General features: G+C 29.5%; 1 protein-coding gene and 1 long non-coding RNA gene across 2 annotated transcripts in view; both read right to left on the bottom strand.

The window, feature by feature from the left end:
• LOC142325682 (endoplasmic reticulum aminopeptidase 1-like) overlaps nt 1–13,585 on the bottom strand; it is a 75,149-nt gene extending 61,564 nt beyond the window's left edge. The window contains exons 1-4 of the mRNA XM_075367712.1: nt 13,507–13,585; nt 9,308–9,487; nt 1,042–1,230; nt 358–440 (exon numbers count right to left, since the gene is read on the bottom strand). Coding sequence (XP_075223827.1) covers nt 358–440; nt 1,042–1,230; nt 9,308–9,487; nt 13,507–13,585 — 531 coding nt within the window. The remainder of the gene's footprint in view (nt 1–357; nt 441–1,041; nt 1,231–9,307; nt 9,488–13,506) is intronic.
• Nucleotides 13,586–17,975: 4,390 nt separating this feature from the next.
• LOC142324995 (uncharacterized) overlaps nt 17,976–23,972 on the bottom strand; it is a 129,602-nt gene continuing 123,605 nt past the window's right edge. Inside the window, exon 3 of the long non-coding RNA XR_012756468.1 lies at nt 17,976–18,057. This is a non-coding gene — a long non-coding RNA (uncharacterized LOC142324995). The remainder of the gene's footprint in view (nt 18,058–23,972) is intronic.

Below are 23,972 nucleotides of genomic sequence, written 5' to 3'. Positions count from 1 at the left end.
ATGAGAAATAAAAGTCATGAGACTAAAACTGATAACAGACAGCTGACATCAGATACATTGACATTTACCAGTGAGATTCCAATCCAAGCAATTGAAATATCGCAATGACAAATGCAAATGAGAGGTAAAAAAATGTTTTATGTGTCACTATATATATGAATCTTAATTATTACATTTTTTACTTGTACTAACTACAATACATATCTTAAATGTTCTAACTGATGAAATTAGTATAACAGTACAGTTTGCAAAATCTCTATAATTGATAGGTAAGGCAGGCAACTGATGTTGATTGATAAATACAAACACATGCTTAAGTAAAAACTCATACAACGCTTGTTATCAAAGAAAGTGTACCTTTTCAGTTATAGTTAAATTTTTACTGTGTAGTACCATAAAATAGGTATCTTGAGAAACATGGAAGTCAATGGTCACTTGTCCTAAAAAAGAAATAAAAATATTAATGAATAATTTGAAAATAATACAATTTTAATACAATAATCATATACACATAAATATTTATAAACAAATGTTTATGAATGAGGTGTTACGATGAATATGCTATCATTTAACGAGACAGTGCACTTTTCCCATACAGAAGCAGTCTTTGTAAACCATTATATCTCAACAGATATAATAATAAAATCATTTTATCCTTTATACTCTCTGTTCCAGTTTTGCTATGGATCTGAAGTAAAAGAAACATCTAAGCTGTTTTCTCTGAAAGTAATGATTACTAAAGAGCCAGTTCCTCCAATGTAAAGAGTAAAGAGCTTTTTAAGGTTAAATATTACTTACAACTCAGTGAGTTTGACAAGCCGATGTATATCAGAGAATTCATGTCAGTAAAGAAGGTAACAGGATACCACTTCACCCTTTACTTTTCTTAGTAAACCTGCCATTGATTGCTAATTATTCTTGAAAGAAGCTATACTATTACTTTTTTCTAAGTAGTAAAGATAAATAATGTACATTTTTTTTCAAAAAACAAACTTAGTTAAATTTTATTTTACAATAATAATAATTTTTTTTTTTACTTACCTTTAATATCAAGGGTAGTAAGATTAGGATGAATATTAATATGATAACGAATAGGCCTCACAAATTTAGGAAGGCGTAAATTATTCCATGGAAATATCTCATTATTTGTTGCAATAGGAATAGCTTTTCGAGTGCCATTTGTTTCGTTTCCATCCAAGAAAAGAGGTCTCTCTCCTGCACATGGACAGTCTAAAAAAAAGGACAAAGATATTTTATGTATAATAAGTAAAACCTAATACAAAATTACATTATTAGAATAAATAATAGCGACACAACTATTTTAAATCTTGGTGATTATCAGCTTTAAACAGTCAATTTATATCAGGTGGTATTACTGTTATTATTATTTATAATGAATAATTAATTAAGACCAGCGACTGACATTATATATGCAGTGAGGTAACTTCAGAAAGTCACTATTAGTATGAGAAAGGATATGGCCTTTTGGAAAAAATTGTTTGAGAATGTAGATAAATTAAAAAAGCAAAATGGAGTGGTAAAAATGTGAGAGACAGAAAAATAGAGTGATGAAAGGAATTGGTCAACAAGAAGTACAATGGAAATATTAGCTAAGCAAAAATAGGAGAAGGAAAAAGTTTGAATAGAGCAAAGTATAATCATGAACAAGTTAGCAAACTTTAAACCTTGCTAATTGTGGTTGTAAATGATAATATATATTGAGGAAAGATGAAAGAAGAGGTTACAGAGGGAATTCTGAGAGCAATGGTATGTGTAGATGACTAGACAGCGTAAAATATGGAACAAGAAGTCCAACGCAGTTGAGTATGTGGAGAGAAATAGTTGAACAATACTGGATAAGTGTTAACAAAGAAATAGGTGAGCTGTTAATTACAAATTGGGAAAAGTTATAGTTGTAGCTGGAATAAAGGGTTTTGAAGAATAGTTAAACAAATAAGAAGAATATTAAATTTTCAAAATCTGTAACTTCTGTAAGGTGTAGATATAGGTAAAAAGAAGAAAAAAATTAACACCAGCACAATATGAATCTCTGAAAAGAATTTCTAGTGAACAGAAGAGAATTATGTGATTAAACAAAATAAGGAATGAACGAGAAACACTTGTAAAAGTAAATAAAAAAGTAAGAATGAGATGGAATGGCCAAGTAAAGAGAGTGGGAAAAGGGAGGGTTACTTAGGAGGGTGCATATGAGATGGAAGTCAGGATGGAGCCGGGAGGAATTTGGGGTTGAAGGGAATGTGTGTACAGGAGAGGAAAAAGAATGGAACATCGTGGAACAGAGGTACAAATAGGTTAGCAAGAGATGGAGAATGGAGAGCCTTTTGTTTCAAGCAAATTCAACCAGCAGCTGGTGATTTGTGCAGTGATGAATATCTGTCATTACTTGCAAGTATTAACATCATAAATATATTACCTATTAGCTAAAACTGAATGTTCAAAACATTGATTTTCATGAATGGATAAAATCATAAAATAAATAAAAAATATATATGAAAAACTTGCTGAGAAATGAAGTTATTTGTTAGAGCAATGATTTATATGCAACTGGTCAACTTTTAGCCATGGTTATGGGCTTCTTTTTTATTGATTATAAATTAAGGATAATGATAAATATGATAAAGAGGAAGATTGAAAGATGCTTATAAAATTCAAATATGTTACACAAAAAAATATACGACCTTTTTTTTTTTTACAAAACATCATAAATATTACAGACATCATGTGTCACATTGACAAACACATAAAAAAATTACAAATAAGTAAAAATACATATATCAAGATGATTTATAACAATGAAGGAAAAAAGCTGTATTAAAAAAAATGTAATATTAACAAAGTTTAGTTAAGTTTAAGTTTAGTTAATGGTGCATAGAGATGCTGAGCATATCACTGAAATCAGTTGTGGAGGTAGTTTAAAATTTAAACTGAAGTTAGAGAAACTACTACAGCCACACAAGGAAGTGCAGATAACAATATGTAACAGCACACAACTTGGTTCTTTAAAAATGATGACAACCAAAATAATAATAATATTTATAATAATCAAATGTATGAAACTCTAATTTAGCAAATCTAAGCTTTTTTCCCACAGTAAGATAGTTTATTAATTATTTTTTTACTATTTATAATAATTTTTCTGACTCTTTTCAAGTTTTTCTTCATATATTTTTGTTATATATATATATATAACAAAAATATATACACACAGAATGTATCACAAGTTCTCCTGGGACTTAAATAACCTATTTTACTAGTGAATATAATGGAAAAAAATCATGTAAACATATGTTCTGAAATGCTTTGTTTGTGTGTTACAATTAGTGAAAAATCTCATTCAGATTTCAGTTACCTGGTGAAATGAGGTTGTACTGAATTTTTAGGACATTAATTAAGGGACAGAATTAGTGATTGGGGTAAAAGACCCTGTTTTTTATGTTTGACGTACAATAGCTTTATTTAATAAGTAATAAACACATAAAACTTTTGAAGAAAACAGTAGATAATTTAATTCAGAATAAAATGGTGTAAGACAAGTTAAATAAAACAAAAAAAAAGCTAGAAAAATTCAAATTTTATTTAGAAATAGTACACTAAACCAAAGTGTATTTACGAACCAATTTATATTAAATGTTCAATAATGACCCTGCCATTTTCAACACATTTCTTGGTGTACTTCTGTTGCTTTCTTTTCGTTCTTCAGGGTAGTCCTGAAACTGCTCAGTTACATTCATAATGGTGGACAATTAATTCCTCACAAGAATGCATTTTTGTTTTGTATACAATATTTTTCATTCATCCCCAGACACAAAAATCTAAAAATGTTAGATCAGGCAATTTTGGTGGCCAGGATGTGAACCTCCACGACCGACCTATTTCTCCGGGAAATGATAATTTAAATGAGTGAAAACGGCACAAGTGAGGAGGTGTGCCATTGTACTGGAAGTATACTTTGTGTCTCAGTGTTAGAAGAACATCTTCAACCAGCTGTGGCAATTCTTCTTTAAGAAAGTGCAAGTACACCTCAGCATTTAAATGGCCAGGTAATACAAACAGTCCAAACAGCTGATTGTGAAGTTGGCCACCCCCACACATTGTTGCTAAATCAATGTTGAAAGTTGTCTTCCACTGTTTCATGAGTATTTACTTATGTCCATGTATGCTTATTACATAGTTTGTTGAAATTTCTCAACTGAAATTTGCCTCAGTAAACAAACCGAACTAGTACATTTGTTGATTTGTATTCCACCAGTTGCAGAACTCCAAACGAAGTAGACAGTCTCCTGGGTTTAGATGTTGAACTGGCTGTTTATGATAAATATAAAACATATTTTGTTTTAGTATCCTCCAAACCATTGAATGTGAAACTCTGATCTGTTTTAGAAAGACATCAAATACTGATGCCTGGACTGCACTGAATTGAATCAACAATAATTTCATCAATAACATCATTATGCAGGACAGATCATTGTTAGCTAGTATGAAAACTAAGTAATTGAACTAATAAAAGTACTAGTACATACTAATACATTAATTTTAAATAATTTTTTCAATAATTTATTGTATTTCTGTCATTAATAAAAAAAATATTATCTAAGCGACTTTTATTTACTTATTTTTATTTTACAACAGTTGTTTAATTACCAATTTTTTTAAACTTTTTAAGAGCAAATTTTAACAGTAAATTTTATTTTTACAAACTTTTCACGTCACTAAAAAGAATTTGGTTTTTGTTTACATTAAGTAAATACTTTTCTGACAACAAATGTAGTAATGTACTTTTTCTACTTAAAATTCAATTTTTTCTAACTTTTCTTTGTTATCTTACACCATTTTCTTCAGAATTAAATTCTCTACAAGTTTTGATTAAAAGTTTTATTACTTATTACAAATTTAATAATGTTATTGTACATAAATAATAACAAATAGGGTTTTTTACCCCAATTTATCGGGGTAAGATTTTTCAAAAACTACTGTGAATACAGTTCTGGGACCTAATTTATTTGATTTTTCAGGTCGAAAACCAAAAGAAATCACTAATTCTCTCCCTCTATTAATGTTCAAAAAATTTCATTAAGACCTCATTACACTGTGTACCTGAAATCTGAGTGAAATCTTTCACTAGTTGTAATTTGCAAACAAAGCATTTTATGACGTGATATTTATATGAAGGTTTTCCATTATTTTCACGAGTAGAATAGGTTATGAAAGTCCTAGGAGAACTTTGCGATACACCATGTATAAAAGAATAATTTATTGATAAGCATCATAGCATTAAAGCTATTAACTAAACAAAGAAAAATATACACTTCCTTTTTTTTTTAAAAAAAAAAGATCCAGATTTGTTTAAATGTTTTCACAGAGTGTACTGCTTCTTCAGGAGAATAATATTATAAAATTAACACTTACTTTTAACAAGGGCTTACATTACAAAAAAAAAGTGTTTACCCATGTATAAATGAGTAAAAATTTGAACATTTTTTCTTTATTATTGTTACTGGTATAATTTTTCTAAGCCACAATTGGTTATTGGTTAACTAACATTTCTCCTGCCACCACCCCATTCAGTTGCCCTAGAAAAACAGTTTAGTGACCAATAATCTAATAGCTCACAGTGAGCTTACCTAACAGCGTGAGTGAACTAAGCGAGGCGCCATACACCACCTGCTTACATGTCCCAACCGCTCACTTGTCATACAATAAAACTAAACCGAGGAGGTGGACCCCTTGTTATTATATTAAAAAGACAGTAATTTCCTGTCACGCCTCAGTTGCTGAATGCCAGCTAGTACCTGACCACCATTTAAAGCGCTTGGAACTTTATCTGGCTGGTGGCCAGCCATTATCTCTGGATTAGCTTCCCACAGCAGCACTATTAGTTAAGGGTAACTTACCCTTAACTAATCTACCGATGCCGGTTGAACAACGCAACCTCATCAAGGAACTCCCACACGGTTCGTCAATGCGGCTCTCGCCACACTGACTCGCCATATATGAGCTGTCAATTTTCTCCTTGACCTGTAAGTTCCAGGGTGGCCCAGTCTCTGTCCCCCCCCCCCAAGAGTAGGGCATCATATGCTCATTTGACTGGACCTCCCCGCAGACGCACAGCTCATCAGCTGCCAGGTGGAACCGAAACAAATATTGGTTTAACTTTACATGGTTGGAGAACCCTTGGGGCTCCTGTTGCTCTTAAAAATGAAGGAGAGGCATACCATCCCCCCAGATCCTGTAAAAATCTATACAAGGACCTTCCCTTAGTTGTGGTGTGCCATTCTTGCTTCCATTGTGAGGCTGTAAAGCCTCCTCCGAAGGTGGGAAATGGGCAACTGTTAGAAATTTAGAACCAGTGCATTGAGATCACCGGTCCACTCCGGTACTGGCCCGGCTCGAAACCGTATCCCAAATACCTCGGCCTCCCTGCCTCTTTGCAATTTCCACATGGCCGCCCGAACTTTCACCACTAAATCGGTTGGGAGAGCCTTTCCCAATACAGTATAAGCCTCGTAGGAGGTTATTTTAAAAGCACCAGTACATACAATTAAGGCTCTGCGCTGGGCACTCCTTAAATTTTGAATAAGTGCTCGAATTCTATCCAACCTATATGCCCAAACACCGCATAATAGGTCATACTTTCGAAGACACCTCAGCACTCCGTGTACAAATGACAGACCGTAATCCTTTTGAGCAATCCACCTAAGCTTGTGCATTACAGAGATGGCGTCCGCCGCTACTTGCCTAATATGGTTGCTAAACAACAACTTCTCATCAAACATAACACTTAGGTACTTATGAACTCGAACTCGACTGATTACACAGCCTTTATAATTAATACGGGGGTTACAATTTGTCTGCACCCTTGAGAAGCATAAACTTCGTCTTTGGCACAGAAATCCTTAAATTTTGAATGTCCATCCAGCCCTCTGCGGTTGACAAAGCCGCCTGCACTCGGCCTTCTAGTTGCGGTTGTGAATTATCACGAACTAATAGGAGACAGTCATCAGCGAAAGCCTGGGCCGTGACGCCTTCCGGGAATGTCAGTCCCAAAAATCCGTAGAATATCAGGTTCCACAGCAAGGGACCGAGAACGGAGCCCTGCGGGCTTCCCCTGTTGACGGATTTTTCCACAACTAGGTGTGCATCCCTAAACAAAGCCGTGCAATGCGACAAACAGTCATACACTACGGCCTGTAGGGCTATGGGAACATTGGGATGTTACAACTCATAGAGGACAGAACTCCAACACAAGGCAGGAAATGCTGCCTTTATGTCAATAAAAATTGCCAAAACATATTTACAGTCGTCGCTTTCCACCTCGGCAAGAGCATTTAAGATGCAATCCTCAGTGCCAACCCCTTTCATGAAGCCATACTGACCTCGAATTAGAAATGATTTCATATCGAAGCTTTCCCAGAGCCGTTCCACAACCAGCCTTTCAAACAACTTGCCGATTACCGACAAGAGGCTGATTTCTATGCCATAAAACAATTCCATCATAATGTGTTAACTGAATACATAACACTAAATTAAATTTTTTCTCTTCAAAGATATTGTGGGCTAATGACAGAGCAACAGTATTCCAAAGATTTAATTTTATTTAGTTTACATAAATAAATGAAGGATAATCTCCTAGTCTACCAGAGAATAAGATGGGTATTCATCTTTACTGAAATTTTCATCTTTACAAATTAGTTACACCATTTTTTTGAAGATTATAATGATATTAATGAAGAATCTGTATTGGATTAATATATACAGTAGTGTGCAAATTAATCCAAACACAGAAGTTATTTAATAAAAAGTAACTTTATTTAGAAAAATTCATATCTGTACAATTTGTTAATATCTAGCAAATAATATGTCCTTTATTCTTAATTACTACACATACTCGATTTGGCAATAATCCAACAAATGTACTACATTTTTTTTTTTTATTTCTTCTTCATGAAACCATACCAATATTTATTATTGCTTTAATGAAGTCAATTTTTGTTGTACAATTTATTTTTGAGAGTTTTTTTACTATTGCCCAAAGATTTACAACTGGGTTTAGGTCAGGGGAGTTTTCTGTCTATGGGAGCACTTAATGTTTCATTCTTCAAAAGATTTTTCCACATTTTTGGCAGTATGGCATAGCACCAAATCTTGTCGGAAACTTCATTACCTTGTGGGAATTTGTTTTGAAGTTGTGTCACAACCCTTTCCTTCAGAATCTTGATAATATTTCATCTATTTCAACATACCATTTACTAGAAGTAATGAAAAAGGACCTTCAAATGCGGAACAACTCGAAAAAATTTTTTCTGGGGATGTTTAACTGATTGTTAAGTATGAGCCAGTGATGAATTTTTATTTGATGATTCTCTAATGTGTGGAACCCTTTGCATAAAAATGTGATTTGTCATCAAATATAACATTTTTCCAATCTGATTTAGTCCAGTTAGCTTGTGCTTTGGCCCACAAAAGCCTTTTTTTTTGGATATTGCTGGTGTTAAAAGCTGGTTTTAGCTGGCCAATGAGTTTTCCATCTAGCTGCAAGAAATCAGTAACTAACAGTTATCATGTGTAAATCTGTTCCACTGGCTGCTAATTCTCGATTTAAGTCCACAGCAAGTAATTTTGGATCATGATTTTTTTTTCTAATAACCAATCCGATTTAATTAATAACTGATCCTATGTTAGAGTAATTTTTCTTTTACAGCCACATTATCTTTTCCTTTGAGGTGAAAAGGAACCAGTTTCTTTAAATTGTTTTAAAATAGCATTCAATGTCCCTAGTCCAATACCATACTCAGAAGTTATTTTTCATTGTATTATACTGGTATGCTCAGAAATACAAAAAAAATTTCCAATGCTTTCTTGGAGTTATGTCCATTATTATGTATTATACATAATAACACACAGAACAAAAATTATGATTTTGTGAAAAAACTTTCACAAAATATTATTTATAACCTGAAAATTGTTAAATACCCAAAGAATAATAATCTCAGATTACACAGACAATTTAAAGAATACATGTAGTCAAGCAGTATAAACAACATACAAATAAACAACAAATACCCTGTGTTCAGATTAATTAGTACACTACTATATATATTTTACCACAGGGTGAGAAACTTTTGACTTTTGTTCATTCAATGTTTATGAATGATTACTTGTTTTGAGAATTAATAATTAAAATTTTAAACTAAAACAAAAGAAATAAAAGTTACAGACAGAAAATCTATTATGTAAACCTGAAATATAATTTTAAATAATATAAATAATAAAAATAATTTACATTTACCAGACTGAGGACCAGCATAAGCAATAATAAGTGATATGATGAATAAGATCGAAAGAACTACAGTTGCTATACATAATGCACGTTTCTGAGAGCAGACAGCCACGCCATTATGTTCGTAGACACTGCGTTTATGAATGCCTGTCTGGCTGTCCCCTACACAAAGAAAACAACCAGTCTTCGCTGAAACAGCATAAATCAAGTGATTCATAAACTTTTTTTTACTTTACAACTAACCATAAAATATAATTTATATGAATTAACAGTACAATGTACAAAAATATTAAAAACTGTCTGAATTACAAGTTTTTCACAATATTTTTAACATGTTTGTAGGGAAACAGAATTTTTTCCAATCCATTACAAGAACTTACAATGTACAACTGTTTCTTGATCTATTAATTAATTAGCTTTTTAGACTATCTAAAATCTAAATAGTATTTAATTAAAGTTCCTTACTTTTTATTTTTATTTTTTTAATTATTAAAACAATACAACGTTCCACATACATCTGTACTGTAGAGATGTTACTTGAACTACGTTCGTATATCAGAACTGTAGAGATGCTATTTGAAACTTTTTGCATGTGATCTTTTATTATTTTATTCAGTAAAAGGGCCACTAAATGGATTAATTTTTAGTTTTATATTTATATATTTAATGTGTAAGAAAGAAAGCATCACTAAAGTAAACGATATAGATTCATCATCTGCAATTGGATTTTTAAGGTTGCACTAATAATAAACAACCTTTTTATGATTTACTTATATACTTTTTAATAGGAAGATTCATAAAGAATGCTAAAAAGGTATCTTCTATTTTATTGTGCTTAAATTTGTAAATTTAATGCATGTGCAAAGGTGTATGACTTGAGCACATACATGAAATAAATAAAAAAATTATTTGATAACCTGAACACAAATTTAATCAATACGACTTTATTTTACATTTTTAATTTTGTTTTAAAATTTGACAGTAAAAAAAATAAAAAATAATTTATAAATTTAATTAGCATAAACCTCAAAACAGGAATTACTCACCCAACCATGCTTACCTTGTAAGAAAATTAAAAGGGCTTGAATATGAAATAAATGGTAATCAAAAAATAAAAATGATCTCTTAAGTGAATCAAAGTGATAAAATCAAAAATAAAAGTTTCAATTCAAAGTGAAGTGAATTGTTTTTGTAAACATTCTTTATTTTTATACATCATTCTTCAAATGCATTCTTCAGCTTTACATTGTACACTTTTTAAATCTATCAAATCTTTTATTTTAATATAATCATCTGATGAGAACAGGGTGAATAAAAATGTAAATTGAAATGTAATTTTTGACTACTAATTATCTTAATTATGAGTGGAAAAGAATAGGAATTCTTCTATGAGAATTAAAATTCTTTAAAACTAAAACTGCTTTAGCCTTTTTATTAAATGTCTCCCTCTTCATACGTACCAGTGTTGGATGGTAATTTTTTCATTAACTTTGACCCTGTGTAAGATATCTAAGTTCAAATAATCTTTTATTGACTTACACCAACCTATTGTCACATTTCTTGTGTTATAATTATTAGCATCTAAATTTCTTTTTAAAAATTGCCAACTGACTAAAGGTTCATAAATAAATAATGACATAATTGTCATTAATTGCGATTTATTTAATGCTAGGTATTTGATAGATAACCAAGCAGCCTGCTTGGTATTAACAGATACCAATTAGTCTTCTAGCTTCCCAGCACAACTACTCATCTGACTATTCTTATAACTTGTTAACGTTATACAGTTTCTTAAATGGTCCCAATTCATAATAGTGTCATTTATGCACTTATGTTATTTAATCTATCTGAACAATGTTTTGCAGGGCTTCTGCAAAGCTCTGCAAATGAGTCCTGCAAAAAGTACTGATATGTAATTTTTCAGATAGTCCAGCAGTTTGCATTCATGTCCTCTAATGCATAATTTATTTTTATTTTTATTTTTATCATCAAATGGTCATAATCTCTTCATTACATTTATTATTATTAATGCTATATTATTATTAATTCCATCAAGTGATACTTGATGGAATTGTAGGATAATTTTGAATTATTGCTAAAGTGATTTCTGTTCTCTGTTCACTAGAATGTCTGTCATTTCATTTCATTAATTCCTACATACTACAGTTTATACTGTACCATTCCAATTTCATCTGCAGTCAAGGAGTTAGATCTTATTTCTTTCATGACAGGCATCAACTGGTGAAAAAGTAATGTTACCGTTTGGTTGGCAATACCACAAAGCACTTCATGTTTGATTTAAATTATAATCATTAATTGATATCTTTAAAAAGATATAGCTATAGGGTTCATAATTTCTTATTTCTGACACATGTTTAATGGCTTACTTTTGTAGCCTAAACCTTCTCATACTCTTTTTACTAATACTCTGACAGGTTGGGAATAATTTTTTTTCTTGATGAATTCACCACAGAAGATTTGAAGCTTATACATCGGATTATGGAAATGGAATTTTTTAGCAGATGAAAAATGTCATGCCTAACCGGGATTCAAATCCAGGATCCCCAGATGAAAGACCGAGATGCTACCACTCCTCTACAGAGGTCAGCACAATTTCTACTAAGAAATTTATCTGTACACACTGTTTCTTACCTATAAGAAATGATCTAAAACATACTTATTTTTAGTTTTTTAAAAGGAGTTCAGAATTACAAAGTCAAATGCTTTAATTTGATAAAAAAAAGATTGGTGGTATTTTCTCCTGAATCCACTGCATCAATCATCTTTTCTTCATAACTTACCAATGTAAATCTTACAAATTTTCCTTTTCTAAATCCATGCTGATCTTATTCTACAATATGCTGCTAGTTTTTCAGTTAGCAATCAGATGAGATTCCATCTATTGAATATTATGCTTTCAAATATTTTTGAAAAAACTGCTCTGTAATTTTTGGATCTAATTTCATCATTATGTTTATAGAAAGGTTTAATTTTAGCTAAAATTTGTAATAGTTTAGGAACTACAACAGCTGGTTTAAGCAAGACACTAATTAAATTAAGAGCTTTACTTTTTATTTATTTTTTTCATTTGTTTGTTCCCTACAACATTTTAGAAAAAAATCATTATTTTAAATGTACCAAGAAGATTTACTACTTTTTAAAGATCAAATTAATGAGTATTATAATCATTAACAGTGTTTGATTTGAGATAATTCAATGTATAAAAATTTTTTATTTTATTTACATCAATCAAAGCTTTTTACAACTATTTTCAGTAGACTGAGATACTGTACCTTAAGAATTATGACTACAGAAACAAGTCACAATGGAAATTGCATATATGTTCAGATTTCCAACTTATTTTAATATTGAAAAATTGAAATGAAAACTTACAGCATTAAGTTTATAACAGCTTACGTGGTCTACTATCACCTAACTTTAAAGCTGAACCGAATCTGATTACAAGCATTGTGTGATTCAAAATTGAGATTCTTCTATATATTCTCACCTCTTACTTATTTCTATGTTGATTCCTATAGTGTTCTCATCTTTGAATATTTTTAATTTCTACTCTAGTCCCTTTGTTCTTAATTTGATCTACTGCTGTACATAAAGACAATTTCAGAAACAATAGTTTTTTCTTTAAAATAAATTTTTATACCTAATAAAATAAATTTAAAATTTATAATTGACTGTAACTTCTGAACATAAAAAAAGAGTACAAATGCAAAATTTTCAAGACCCACTTATATTAGTTTATTTTTCACAAAGCTGTTATAAAAACACATTAAAAGCCAATTAATTTCATTTCCTCTAAAATATATATATATATGTGGGCTGTCCAGAATATAACTTACGTTTTGAAATAAAAAACAAACCCAAATAAAAAAAAAGAAATTTTATTATATACATTTGAAAGGGACAATCTTAAAGATAATTTGTTTACATAGTTGCCATTTAAATTGAAGCATTTATCACAGTGATGCACAAGTTTTCAATTCCTTCTCTGTAGAAATCTGCTGCCTTAGATTTTTGGCACCCATCTTGCTCAAAACTTGTGATAACCAAGCTTTCCCTATACAATTTCATGCAGTAAACTTTGCAAAATTTGGAGGAAATGAAGCGAGAGTTCTGTAATCATAATGCGGTGATTTTCATGAATTTTATTGTTGATTTTCATTGTCAGTTCATCAGTCAGCTAGGCCAACCGCTGCGTTCCTCATCACGAACATTGGTGTGACCATTTTTAAACTGAATGTTCCACTGCCTTACTCCACCTTCACTCATTATTCCATCTCCATACACCTCACAAAGTTGCTGATGAATTTCAATTGGTTTGAGGTTTTTTGCCAGTAAAAACCTATTTACTGAACGCACTTCACAAGTCGCAGGATTTTCTATATAAGTGCACATTTCAATAATTCACAACAAATAAAGTAGAAAAATCAGTCTACAAGCTAACAGCTTGATGCGTACCGAGTGTAAAAATGTTTTGACACCAAGATGGTGGCTCTATCCCACCCATCTCCACACTAGGCACAAATGCAAGTTACTTTCTGGACCGCCCTCATATATATATATATATTTTTTTAATATAAAACATATATGTTAAATATTTTTTGATACAAAATATTTCTGGCCTATTAAAAGTACATTTGAACCAGTTTGGGAATAAAATGATTTTATTAATTTTAGTCAATATATAAATATACATAATTAAATAATATAACTTTTCCACAACTACTATCTTAAGTGAATTTTAATATACCAGATTAAGTCTTAGAAAAAGGAAGCACAATATTTTAATGTCCGTTATTGTAATCATAGATTTGTTGAAAAAAATAATAATTTAATTATCAGCATTGATTCTAATTTATTTTAATATACTTATATTTAGATTTAAGACTAATTAAGGAATTACTGCAATAATTAAGATAATTATATTTGACTTCTAACATATATTTAGTCCCCAAACAAATATTTTTATATCATGAGATTATCTCATTGAAATCAAAATAAACAAATAAAAAATAATTTAGCACTATTTGATGTTTGTTTCATTAATAAAACTTAAATTATTCTTACAGTTGTGAAAATACTCTCATAAAAAAAATCCATCATTTTAAATGTTTATATTGGGAAAAATTTATTTATCTAAAATACAAGTAGATAAGCAACAACTGAAGCCGAACTTAAACTTTTTATATTTAATTTAATAGCTTAAACGATATTAGTGTACATACATTTTGGAGACAAACAATACCCAGTTTAGTCAAAGAGAAATTTTTCAGATATCTTTACATCAACTATTAAATACTTAGAGATTAATGGGTTAAATTTAAAACTGAAAAACTGGCTATAATTTTACATAAAAATATTGATCATAACAGCAAAAATTAAAACTAAAATACATATACAGGATTGGTTCAATGAAAATGTTTGTTAATGAAAAAAAAGAAACTGGGAGACATTTCATGGACTGGAACTTCAAACTTACTGATGATTTTGAGGAACTTTAATATAATCTTCAAAATAATTTACAAAATTTTTGAAACCAGGTACAAATGCACTGTTACTTAATATACGATACTTTATGGTAAATGAACGATGATAACATTACTGTCTCTGAAAAAAAGGTTTACCAACTACTAGAGTATTAAAATTAACTATAAAATATATATATATATATAATATAAAAATGCACCTTTTTGAAAACAGAATAGAACAATAATCACAATACAACAACTTATATACTTGAAACAGTGTAATTAACAGAACTACTAAGAGAACAAAACAACATTTTGAAAGCTTTGCTACATCATATCCTATATTATAATAATATTAAAGTACAATAATTATACGTAAAAACCTACAGTCATAACTGCATATGCCAACACATGCAAAATAAAAAAAAGGAAATAGTCACATAATATTTTAAACTACTAGTAAACTTCAATAAAACACACAATAATATTGTCTAATATAATAAATATTATAAAATGGAATTAACATGTTAATAATCTTATATGTTATCTATTTCATTAGATATGTTAACAAATAAAATAATTAAAGAATAATCAATCGGCAAAGCAGGTTTTCTTTTTTTTAATTGTAATTTCAAATTGATTAAACCATTAAGACTGAACAATGATGTTAACACACCATAAAATAAGAAGTAGATATACATAACTACACTTAAAGATATCTTGACAAACACAAATTCTGAAAAATTATATGCTAAGTAATTACATTATAACATAAACAAGTAACAATTTTACACAAATAATCAAGAATATATAATATAACATGATTTTGTCTCTAATTATTGTTTTCTTATAACAAAAAGTTAATTTTCATCTAACCAAGATCAGAACAGAAACAATTTATATTTATTTATGTAAAAAGAAGCAAGGTGTAAGAGTTGTTGCTTGCCACAAAATCTTTTTAATTTGTATGTGGATAAATAGAAAGTAAGGAGGATTAAATCAATGAGTTGGGGATAATTTGAAATCAATGAAGTTGTCAATCAGGCTGAGAGAGAAACGAGTGAGAAAATTTGTAGAAAATTATGCAAGTAATTTAATAGAAGAATAAGAAAAACAGAATTAAAATAAATGCAAGGAAGATGGTAATAAGGAGGACAATAATAAAGGGTAGCAGGAAAATATTGGAATGAGTAGACTCTTCCAATATCTAGAAAATACAATTTCATGAATGTATTTACAGAGAGAGGGGATTACATGTAAGATCTCCTGTGTAAGACAAAACACCTTTCAAAAGATTCAAGAAACTTCTCAAAGCAAAATCTATAAAGAAATATTACAAAATTGTTTAATGTCAGATATATATATTGTACTGTACGGTTGAAAAAATTGAACTTTGAGAAAAATAAAAGAAAGGCAGCTAAAACCTTTAAAATCTGATTACAGTACAAATAAAGACAAGATGTTCAGTGAAACAGGAATGAAGGGCGTTAGATAATGCTGAGAAAGATAAAGAAAAGAAAATCAATATTTTAAGAAAGGATGTCAGTAAAAAAGCTAAATAAAAGGAAAGAGAAGAAAAAAATCAGAAAGGAATACAGAACACTGATAAATGTTAAGGAGATAGATGTTATGTTATGAGAAGATGAAAAGAAAGACATATGTTTAGAAGTCTCAACTCAATAAAAAAATTCTGTTATGTTGAACCAATCAGGTTTTTATTCAATCCAATACCTGAATGATGCATATTGGGATTATGGAGACTAGATTTCTGTTTAAATCTTATTCAAATATTTTTACGTGATAAAAAGGATAATTTAAAGGTTTTAACACAATCCTTCTTTTTAGTTTATGTTATGAAAAAGGATCTCTAAGAAGAACTGGGACAAGAGGACAGGAATTACTAAAAGTTATCTGTAGAATTAAAATATATATAAATCTAAATCTATTTCAAAGTGGTTAAACTATTTAATCAAAGGACATATTGTTAAAGGGGAGACACTACTCTAACCTTGGTCAAGTCTGAAGCATTGGGAAATTTTTACTTGAAAAGTTATTGCTACTTTCTGCCTGATCCCCTACTACATCCTTCTCCTTGATCCCTTACTATAACCAGATTCCAAGCTTCCATAAAATATATAGTTCTTATTCTCATGTGGGAAATAATAAAACGAATATGTGTATATTCGTTTTGGATTACATCCAAAAAACTGAACCTTATGAATTGCAGTATAAGCTTTTTAACGTACTACCTTCATGTCTTTTCCTGGTTATTTTTTCAACAGGATGCAGGCAAACAAAATAAATAAAAATTGAACCCAAGAACAAAGTTTCATTTGATTCTAAATCTGAATTCAATTTAATTCTCATTAGGTAACAAAAATGGACAATAGATGATTTATAATATTCCATAAATAAATAATGTTCCCTTACAATCCTAGATTGAATTATTAGTGTCATTTTTTAAAACATCAACAACGTTTTTACCTCTGAAAACAAATTCATAAAACTGTTTTACAATTTAAAAAATAGCAATATCTTTGGTGTTAAAAAATGTTCATTTAAAAGAATTTCAAGCTTCGTCAGTTCTTAAAGCATTCTATTTACAAACTGCAATCATAATTTTTAATACTTCTACCCTTACATTGTCATTGTGAGAGTTTTGAACTTCAATGGAACCAATCCACATTGAAATTTCTGTGCAAACAGGTTAAATTATTTGATAGACTTAAAAGAGAAAAACATTATCAAGATAAAAAAAAACAATAATAGCCCCATTTTTAGCTATAAGGATAAACAAAACCTGAAAATAAATATTAAAAAAAAGAATAAATGTAAACACCAAAGATGGTAATGGATTTATTTTTTAAAAATTCAGAAAATATTATAAATCTGTAATTTGGTGATAGTACATACAATAAAATTTAAATTAAATAAATTCTGTAATATTAAATCTACAAACACTACAATCTCAAAAGTAAATAAATTAATTATACTGATTACAAGTATGTACATTAAAATAAATAAGTTAAAATCAAAAGTCAACTGTTAAAGTTTTAACTTTTTGAACTAGTGTAAAATAAAACATAAAAAACAAAACAAACATTGTAAACTTATTTAACTGAATGACTATAATACATAATGTAATAACTCATAAGCAAACCATGCAAAAGTTTATATATTATAATTAACTAGAAAATTATCACTTTACCGGACACAAGACAAAAATTACCCTTTTAAACTCACCACAAAATATTGGTACCGGCCATAATGAATCTTCAAAGGACATGAAACAAACCCACAAAAATGTTTGTGCTGAATTAAAATTAAAAAAAAAAATTCTTAAGCAAAATAAAAAATAGTATATATTTTGAGTTAAATCAAAACACTAGTTATGAAAAGTGAGTGTAAAAAATATATATAGTAAATAAAATTTGTGCAATAATAAATTCAGTAATATATGGCTATGAACTTCAAATAAAAATAATTTTAAAAATGTTTCCAATATAACTTTAAATAGTAAAAAAGATCAAAATAAATCTGAAAACTTTTAATTAACAGCACCCAAAAATCATTTAATATATTAAAAAAATATGTTGTACTAACAGTATATCAGAAAGCTTATAGTATACATATTTTAACAAAAGTAAATATAAAATAAAGAATTTAAAAATATAGTTGTAAAAAAAAATGCTGAATAAAAAGTACATCAGAAACTATAACCTGAATTCAAAATTATGCTTGTTAGCAAATGCCAAAATGTTTTAAAAATTGAAACTATTTCAAGATCTACAAAAGTTTATTAGATATCACAAACTGATCAAGTTTCTGTGACTATGATTAGATAAAAATCACACATGAACCAGTGAATTTGTTCTAAGAGAATGATTTGATGAAAGAGTCTGAAGCAAGATGGTAAACTTGATTCATGTAAAAAGTCTTTTTATATTCTTTATTAGCTATACATTCAGTTTTGGTTTGGTACCCTAAACCAAAATGTAGGTCTTCCCAAAGTATTTCCACCTTCAATAGATTTTTATAAAAGTTAGCCAAAATCAACAAAAAACACATTATGCATCTTTCAGCAAGTTTCATAAAAATTATGTTGTTCATACATAAAATACATCTAAGGGGAAACAACAGACTAACAAACTGATATAATCAGATAAACAATACTTCTGATAAGAAACTTGTAGGTATATTTTTATGGGCTACACACTAGTAGTATTCAACAGCTGTCTCCCAGTCAGGTAGAAAGGATATAGAATTTTTATCCAGATTGGGTAATTGAATAAAAAATAACATTCACACAAATATGTATTATGTTTGCAGTAACTCTAGAATGAGTTGCTCTGTTTATATGAAATAGTTATTAAACAACTTACCTAAATTCAAAACTAGATATGAGTACACATCTTTTTAATTAACTGAACTTGTTTTTTTAAATAAAGAAACAAAAATTCTGAATCTCTTCTAGTACATAATCAAACATAGTGGCTTGGAAAAAGAACTCTATATAAACAATAATAAATAAATATATACACATGTCTGTGAAGTTTCTGTCATACTTTACAGTAGTATCCTCATAATAACAAACATGTCCATCTAAACATCAATTGGAAGCTGTTTTCTAGTTATAGCTAGCAACAAATTTTTACCCAGATTTCTGCATCAAAGGTCAAACAATGGTGCTACCAAAACTTTGTGGACACAAATTATTAAGCAAAATGATTTTATATACAAAAAATTGAAAAATAAAATATGAAATAAATAAAAAACATAAAATGTTGAATAAAAATTGGACCCCAAAACTCTATCACTAGTAGTTTATGAGAAAATTGTTGTTATAAACATTTTTGTTGAAATATGCCTTTTAGTTTAGTGAAAATTGTCTAACCAAACAAAACTTCCAGACAAAATGTGGTCGGCCACACTCATAGTTTTCCTCCACCAATCCAACTACTTGATTTCATTTAGATGTTTACTTATATCGTGATCAAAATGAATTGATATTCTGCTTTGCTAAAAATACATGCAAGTTCGCATTGTCAGAGGGATGTACTCTAAAAGCTAAGCTCATTTTGAAGAAAATTTAGATAGGTATCTTCCTTCTCAGAGATAACACTTTTCCTGGAATTAAACTTCTACAAATCTGTAATTAAGTATTATTTGGTTATTGACAATTCAACAAAGTAAATTTACGATAAGTCTTTAAAAGTATGCTTTTCTACAAAATATTTTGAGGTTATTTTCTCATACAATACTGGAGATACAGTTCTGGAATCAAGTTTTCCAGCTTTTCAAGTAAAATTGTATTTAAATCCACCAATCTTGCTCAGATAACTGCATCCTTAAAGTTTTAGTACAGCATTATTTTGAACCTTTAGAGCAGAAATCTGAAGGAAATCTTTCACTAGTTATAACTTGAAAACAAAGCATTTCCAAACCTATGTTTATAAGAAGTTTTTTTCCACTATTTTGATGAGAGGAACACACCTACAAAAATACAGCAGAAACTTCTTGAAAGACCTGGTATACAAACAAAATTTGTTTCAATTACATAAAATTAATAAATAGTATGATGAATAAATATCAGTAAACTGAAACAATGTATTTTTTCAGGAAGAGCACATTTTTTGAAGCTCTACCATCTTTCTTTATGCAATTTTTATAAACCCTACAATTATATAAAACAAGTTTGTAAATCTCCTACAATCAAAAATTACTATAATGACAATTTACTATCAAATTGTGAAATAATGGACACCTTACTTCAACTAGTATAAAATTCAAAGAAAACATGAAAATGATATTCATTCTTAGCAGAATACAAATAAACTTTGACTAAATATTCATTACAAAGACAGCAACAACAATACAAAATTACAACCCTTGATTAATTTAAAAAAAAGTGAAACAATAACATTTTTAATAAATCAGTATAAAACAAAATATAATCATAAAATATTATTTAATTTTTCATGTATTAATCTATATTAATGTCAGTTTTATTATGCTGAACTCATGCCTAATATATAAAACATGTAGAACATGTGTAATTTTATTATCACTTTATAATACTTTATATCACTGATAATACTTTATTATCAGTTTTAATATACTTGTAAACTTTCATCAAGACTTAAAATATTGCTAAGTTATAAAGAATAATGTATGTACCACAGATAGTGTTTGTGTGGTTTAATTGTTTCAAACTAAACATGAATGTCTCAATAATCAAGATCAATAAAATCTGGTTGGATGAAAATTGACTGAAGTAATTTTCAAAAAAAGTGTGTGTGTGTGCGCGCGCATGTGTGTATATGTGGACGGTATATACATGAGAGTGTATGTGCTATTGAGAGAAAAATTTACAGATAAACTGACTGTGAAATGTCTGAAATGAGAATTTGTTAAAGCTTGTCACTTAGTTTTGACAAAACTCAAGTTTTATTGACTGCAAAAAATGAACATGTGTTGAGGCAAAATTTGTATTACATTACTAACCTAAATATATATATTTACTAACGGTAAAAATTCATTGTTGCATCAGTGAAATATTTTTAAAAGGTGTTGTGATTGATGATGAAACATGTATAGCACAATCACTACAGAAGTAACAAAATCATTTCAATATCAAGATCATGTTGATGGCTTCTAGATTAACTTGTTTCAGGTTTATTTTCTGGCATGGTCTGGCATTTTTTTACCTATCACTCCATCTTTTGTTCTCCTTATTAGAATATACATATATCATGTCCAATGTTATAATACTAAAATTAAAATAAAATCATTGGTCTCACATTCTTTGCACAATATTAACAGACAACAAAGAATTTTATTATAATGCAGAGTTCAAGGTAGTAAGAAAGAAGCAGATGGAGGCATGGAACAACAATTCATGGGTGCTTCACCTATTTACGTGCAGTTCCTTAATGATAAGATTTTGGCAAAGTACTTAAAGAAGTTTAAGTAAAATAAACCAGAATGACATCTAAAATACTAAAAAAGTCTTTTTATAAATAAAGTTTGGTTTCATTCAGACAGCTCTTTTAGCAGGAGAAACTAGAAGACAAAGATTGTAGTGTGTATAAAACAGATAACTGAGGATGTTTTATATAGCACCTTTGCTGAAGATAAAAGGAGAGAACGGAATATAGAGGAATAGAAGAATGGCAATTAGTCTCATAGCTGAAACCATTATTACTAAACAAACTACAATGGTTACCGGTATAAATGAATGGGAAAGTAAATTATTTGGTAAAATTTAAGACAATATTGTGATGATTTAATTGTTAGCCACAGCTCCAATGAACAACACTGGAGGGAATTTCCCCCATCCCAAAGATTATATTTTTACTTTTTGGAACTTCATTATTAAAAAGAAATCTCAAAATTTATGTAAAAAGTGAAATTGGTCATGTATTATGTAAATTTATTTGTAATAAAAAAATGAATAGTTTTTTAATAAAGTTTTCAAAATCAACTTTTTCATTGTTACTGAGTAATATAGTGTCTCGGGGAATCAATGAAATTTACAAAAATGTAATAATAAGCAGTTAATTAATTTTTTTATTTAACTTTTTTAACAGATGAACAAATGTTATTATACTTTAAAGTACTTAAATTACATTGAAAAGATCCTATTTTATATCCAGCCTAAGTAGCTCCAAAGGAATTCAATTAAAATCTATAAAGAAATGCCTTCATTGTATGGAGTGATGGTTTGTTTTCTAACACTTCCCAAAAAAAAGAATATGCATGCTGCAGGTCAGGTCACCTGGCTGGCTATACCTAAAGATAACATGGTAAGGAAACAAATTCTACAAAACTTCCTAGAAAATTCATGTGGTATGGCTAACTTTTAGAAAAAAAAAGTTTCATTATTTACTGAATGAGAGTATTAAGGAATTAAAAACATGAATGTAACAATATTTATTAACAACCACATCTCTTTCTCTATATCTTTAAAATATAAGTTTCAATAAGTTTCATAATTTTAGTAAAAAATCATACACTACATATTAAAATGCTGTGATTATGGTAGACTGTAAACAGAAATTTGGCTTAATAATAAAACCTAATAAATGAAAGTTAGCTTTATCACGTAATAAGTTGCTGACCACCTCTTGGCTTTCATTATTTAATTGTAAAATGTCTGGCAAAAATTAGCTTGGTTTTCCGTGTATTGTTAATTTACAAATACAAATACAATAAGCATTAAAATACCTTGATTGACAAAGTAGTGTGGAATCTATGAGGGTCTTTCAATAATTAAACTGAAAAACATTTTTAGTGATGGAAATACTTAATGCAGGCAATTGAAACTTTTGTTAAGTATTAGTTGGCAACCTTGTGAAGAGTGTTAGTTAGCTGTTCAATTAATATTTATGTAAACATAACCTCTAAAGTCTTAGTTATGATGATGTATCCGCTCAATGAAAGTACTTTTGAAGAACAGAGTTCTGTGATCTGATTTTTATTTTTGGAAAGTGTACAACCATCAGAAATATTCTCTCAGATTAACAAATAATATGGCAGTAGTTGCATGAACCATGTGAGTTTTTACGCATGGGTGGAAGAATGTAAAAGTGGCCACAAAAGCGTGACTGACTAGCACTGCTCTGGGCGTCTGGTAATAGTGTCATCAGTGAGATTCTCGTATTGATTCACTTATCCGAGAAGACCGACGACTTATAGTTGAACAAATTGCTAAAAATGTCGAGTAAGTATTGGCAGAATTCATTCCATCATTCAAAACTAACTGAACTACCATATGACTTGTGCAAGGTGGGTTGCCAGAGAGCTTACTGTTCATCACAAAGCCAAGAGATTTCACATTTACACCAAACTCAAAAATCATTTCAATAACGAAGGTGATGCATTTTTGGACAGGATTTTAACCTGTGATGAAACTTGGATACATCATTTTGAGCCGGAGTCCAAGCGTCAAAGCATGCAGTGGAACACTCTGAATTGCCTGTCCATAAGAAATTCAAAACACAACCATTGGCTGGTAGGTCATGTTTTGGAGTGTCCATGGTTCGATTTACTGTGATTATTTGGAGGAGCAATGCACTATCAATAGCCTATACTACTCAGCCATGATTGAAAACAAAGTCAAGCTCGTGTTGAAGAGGAAATGTCCAGGATGGCAGAGGAAAGGCATGCTTTTTCTTTAAGACAACACT

Source organism: Lycorma delicatula, chromosome 5 (assembly GCF_047948215.1).
Source record: "Lycorma delicatula isolate Av1 chromosome 5, ASM4794821v1, whole genome shotgun sequence".
Classification (NCBI taxonomy): domain Eukaryota; kingdom Metazoa; phylum Arthropoda; class Insecta; order Hemiptera; family Fulgoridae; genus Lycorma; species Lycorma delicatula.
Note: the sequence above shows the minus strand (reverse complement) of the source record. Positions and strands in the feature narration are given on the sequence as shown.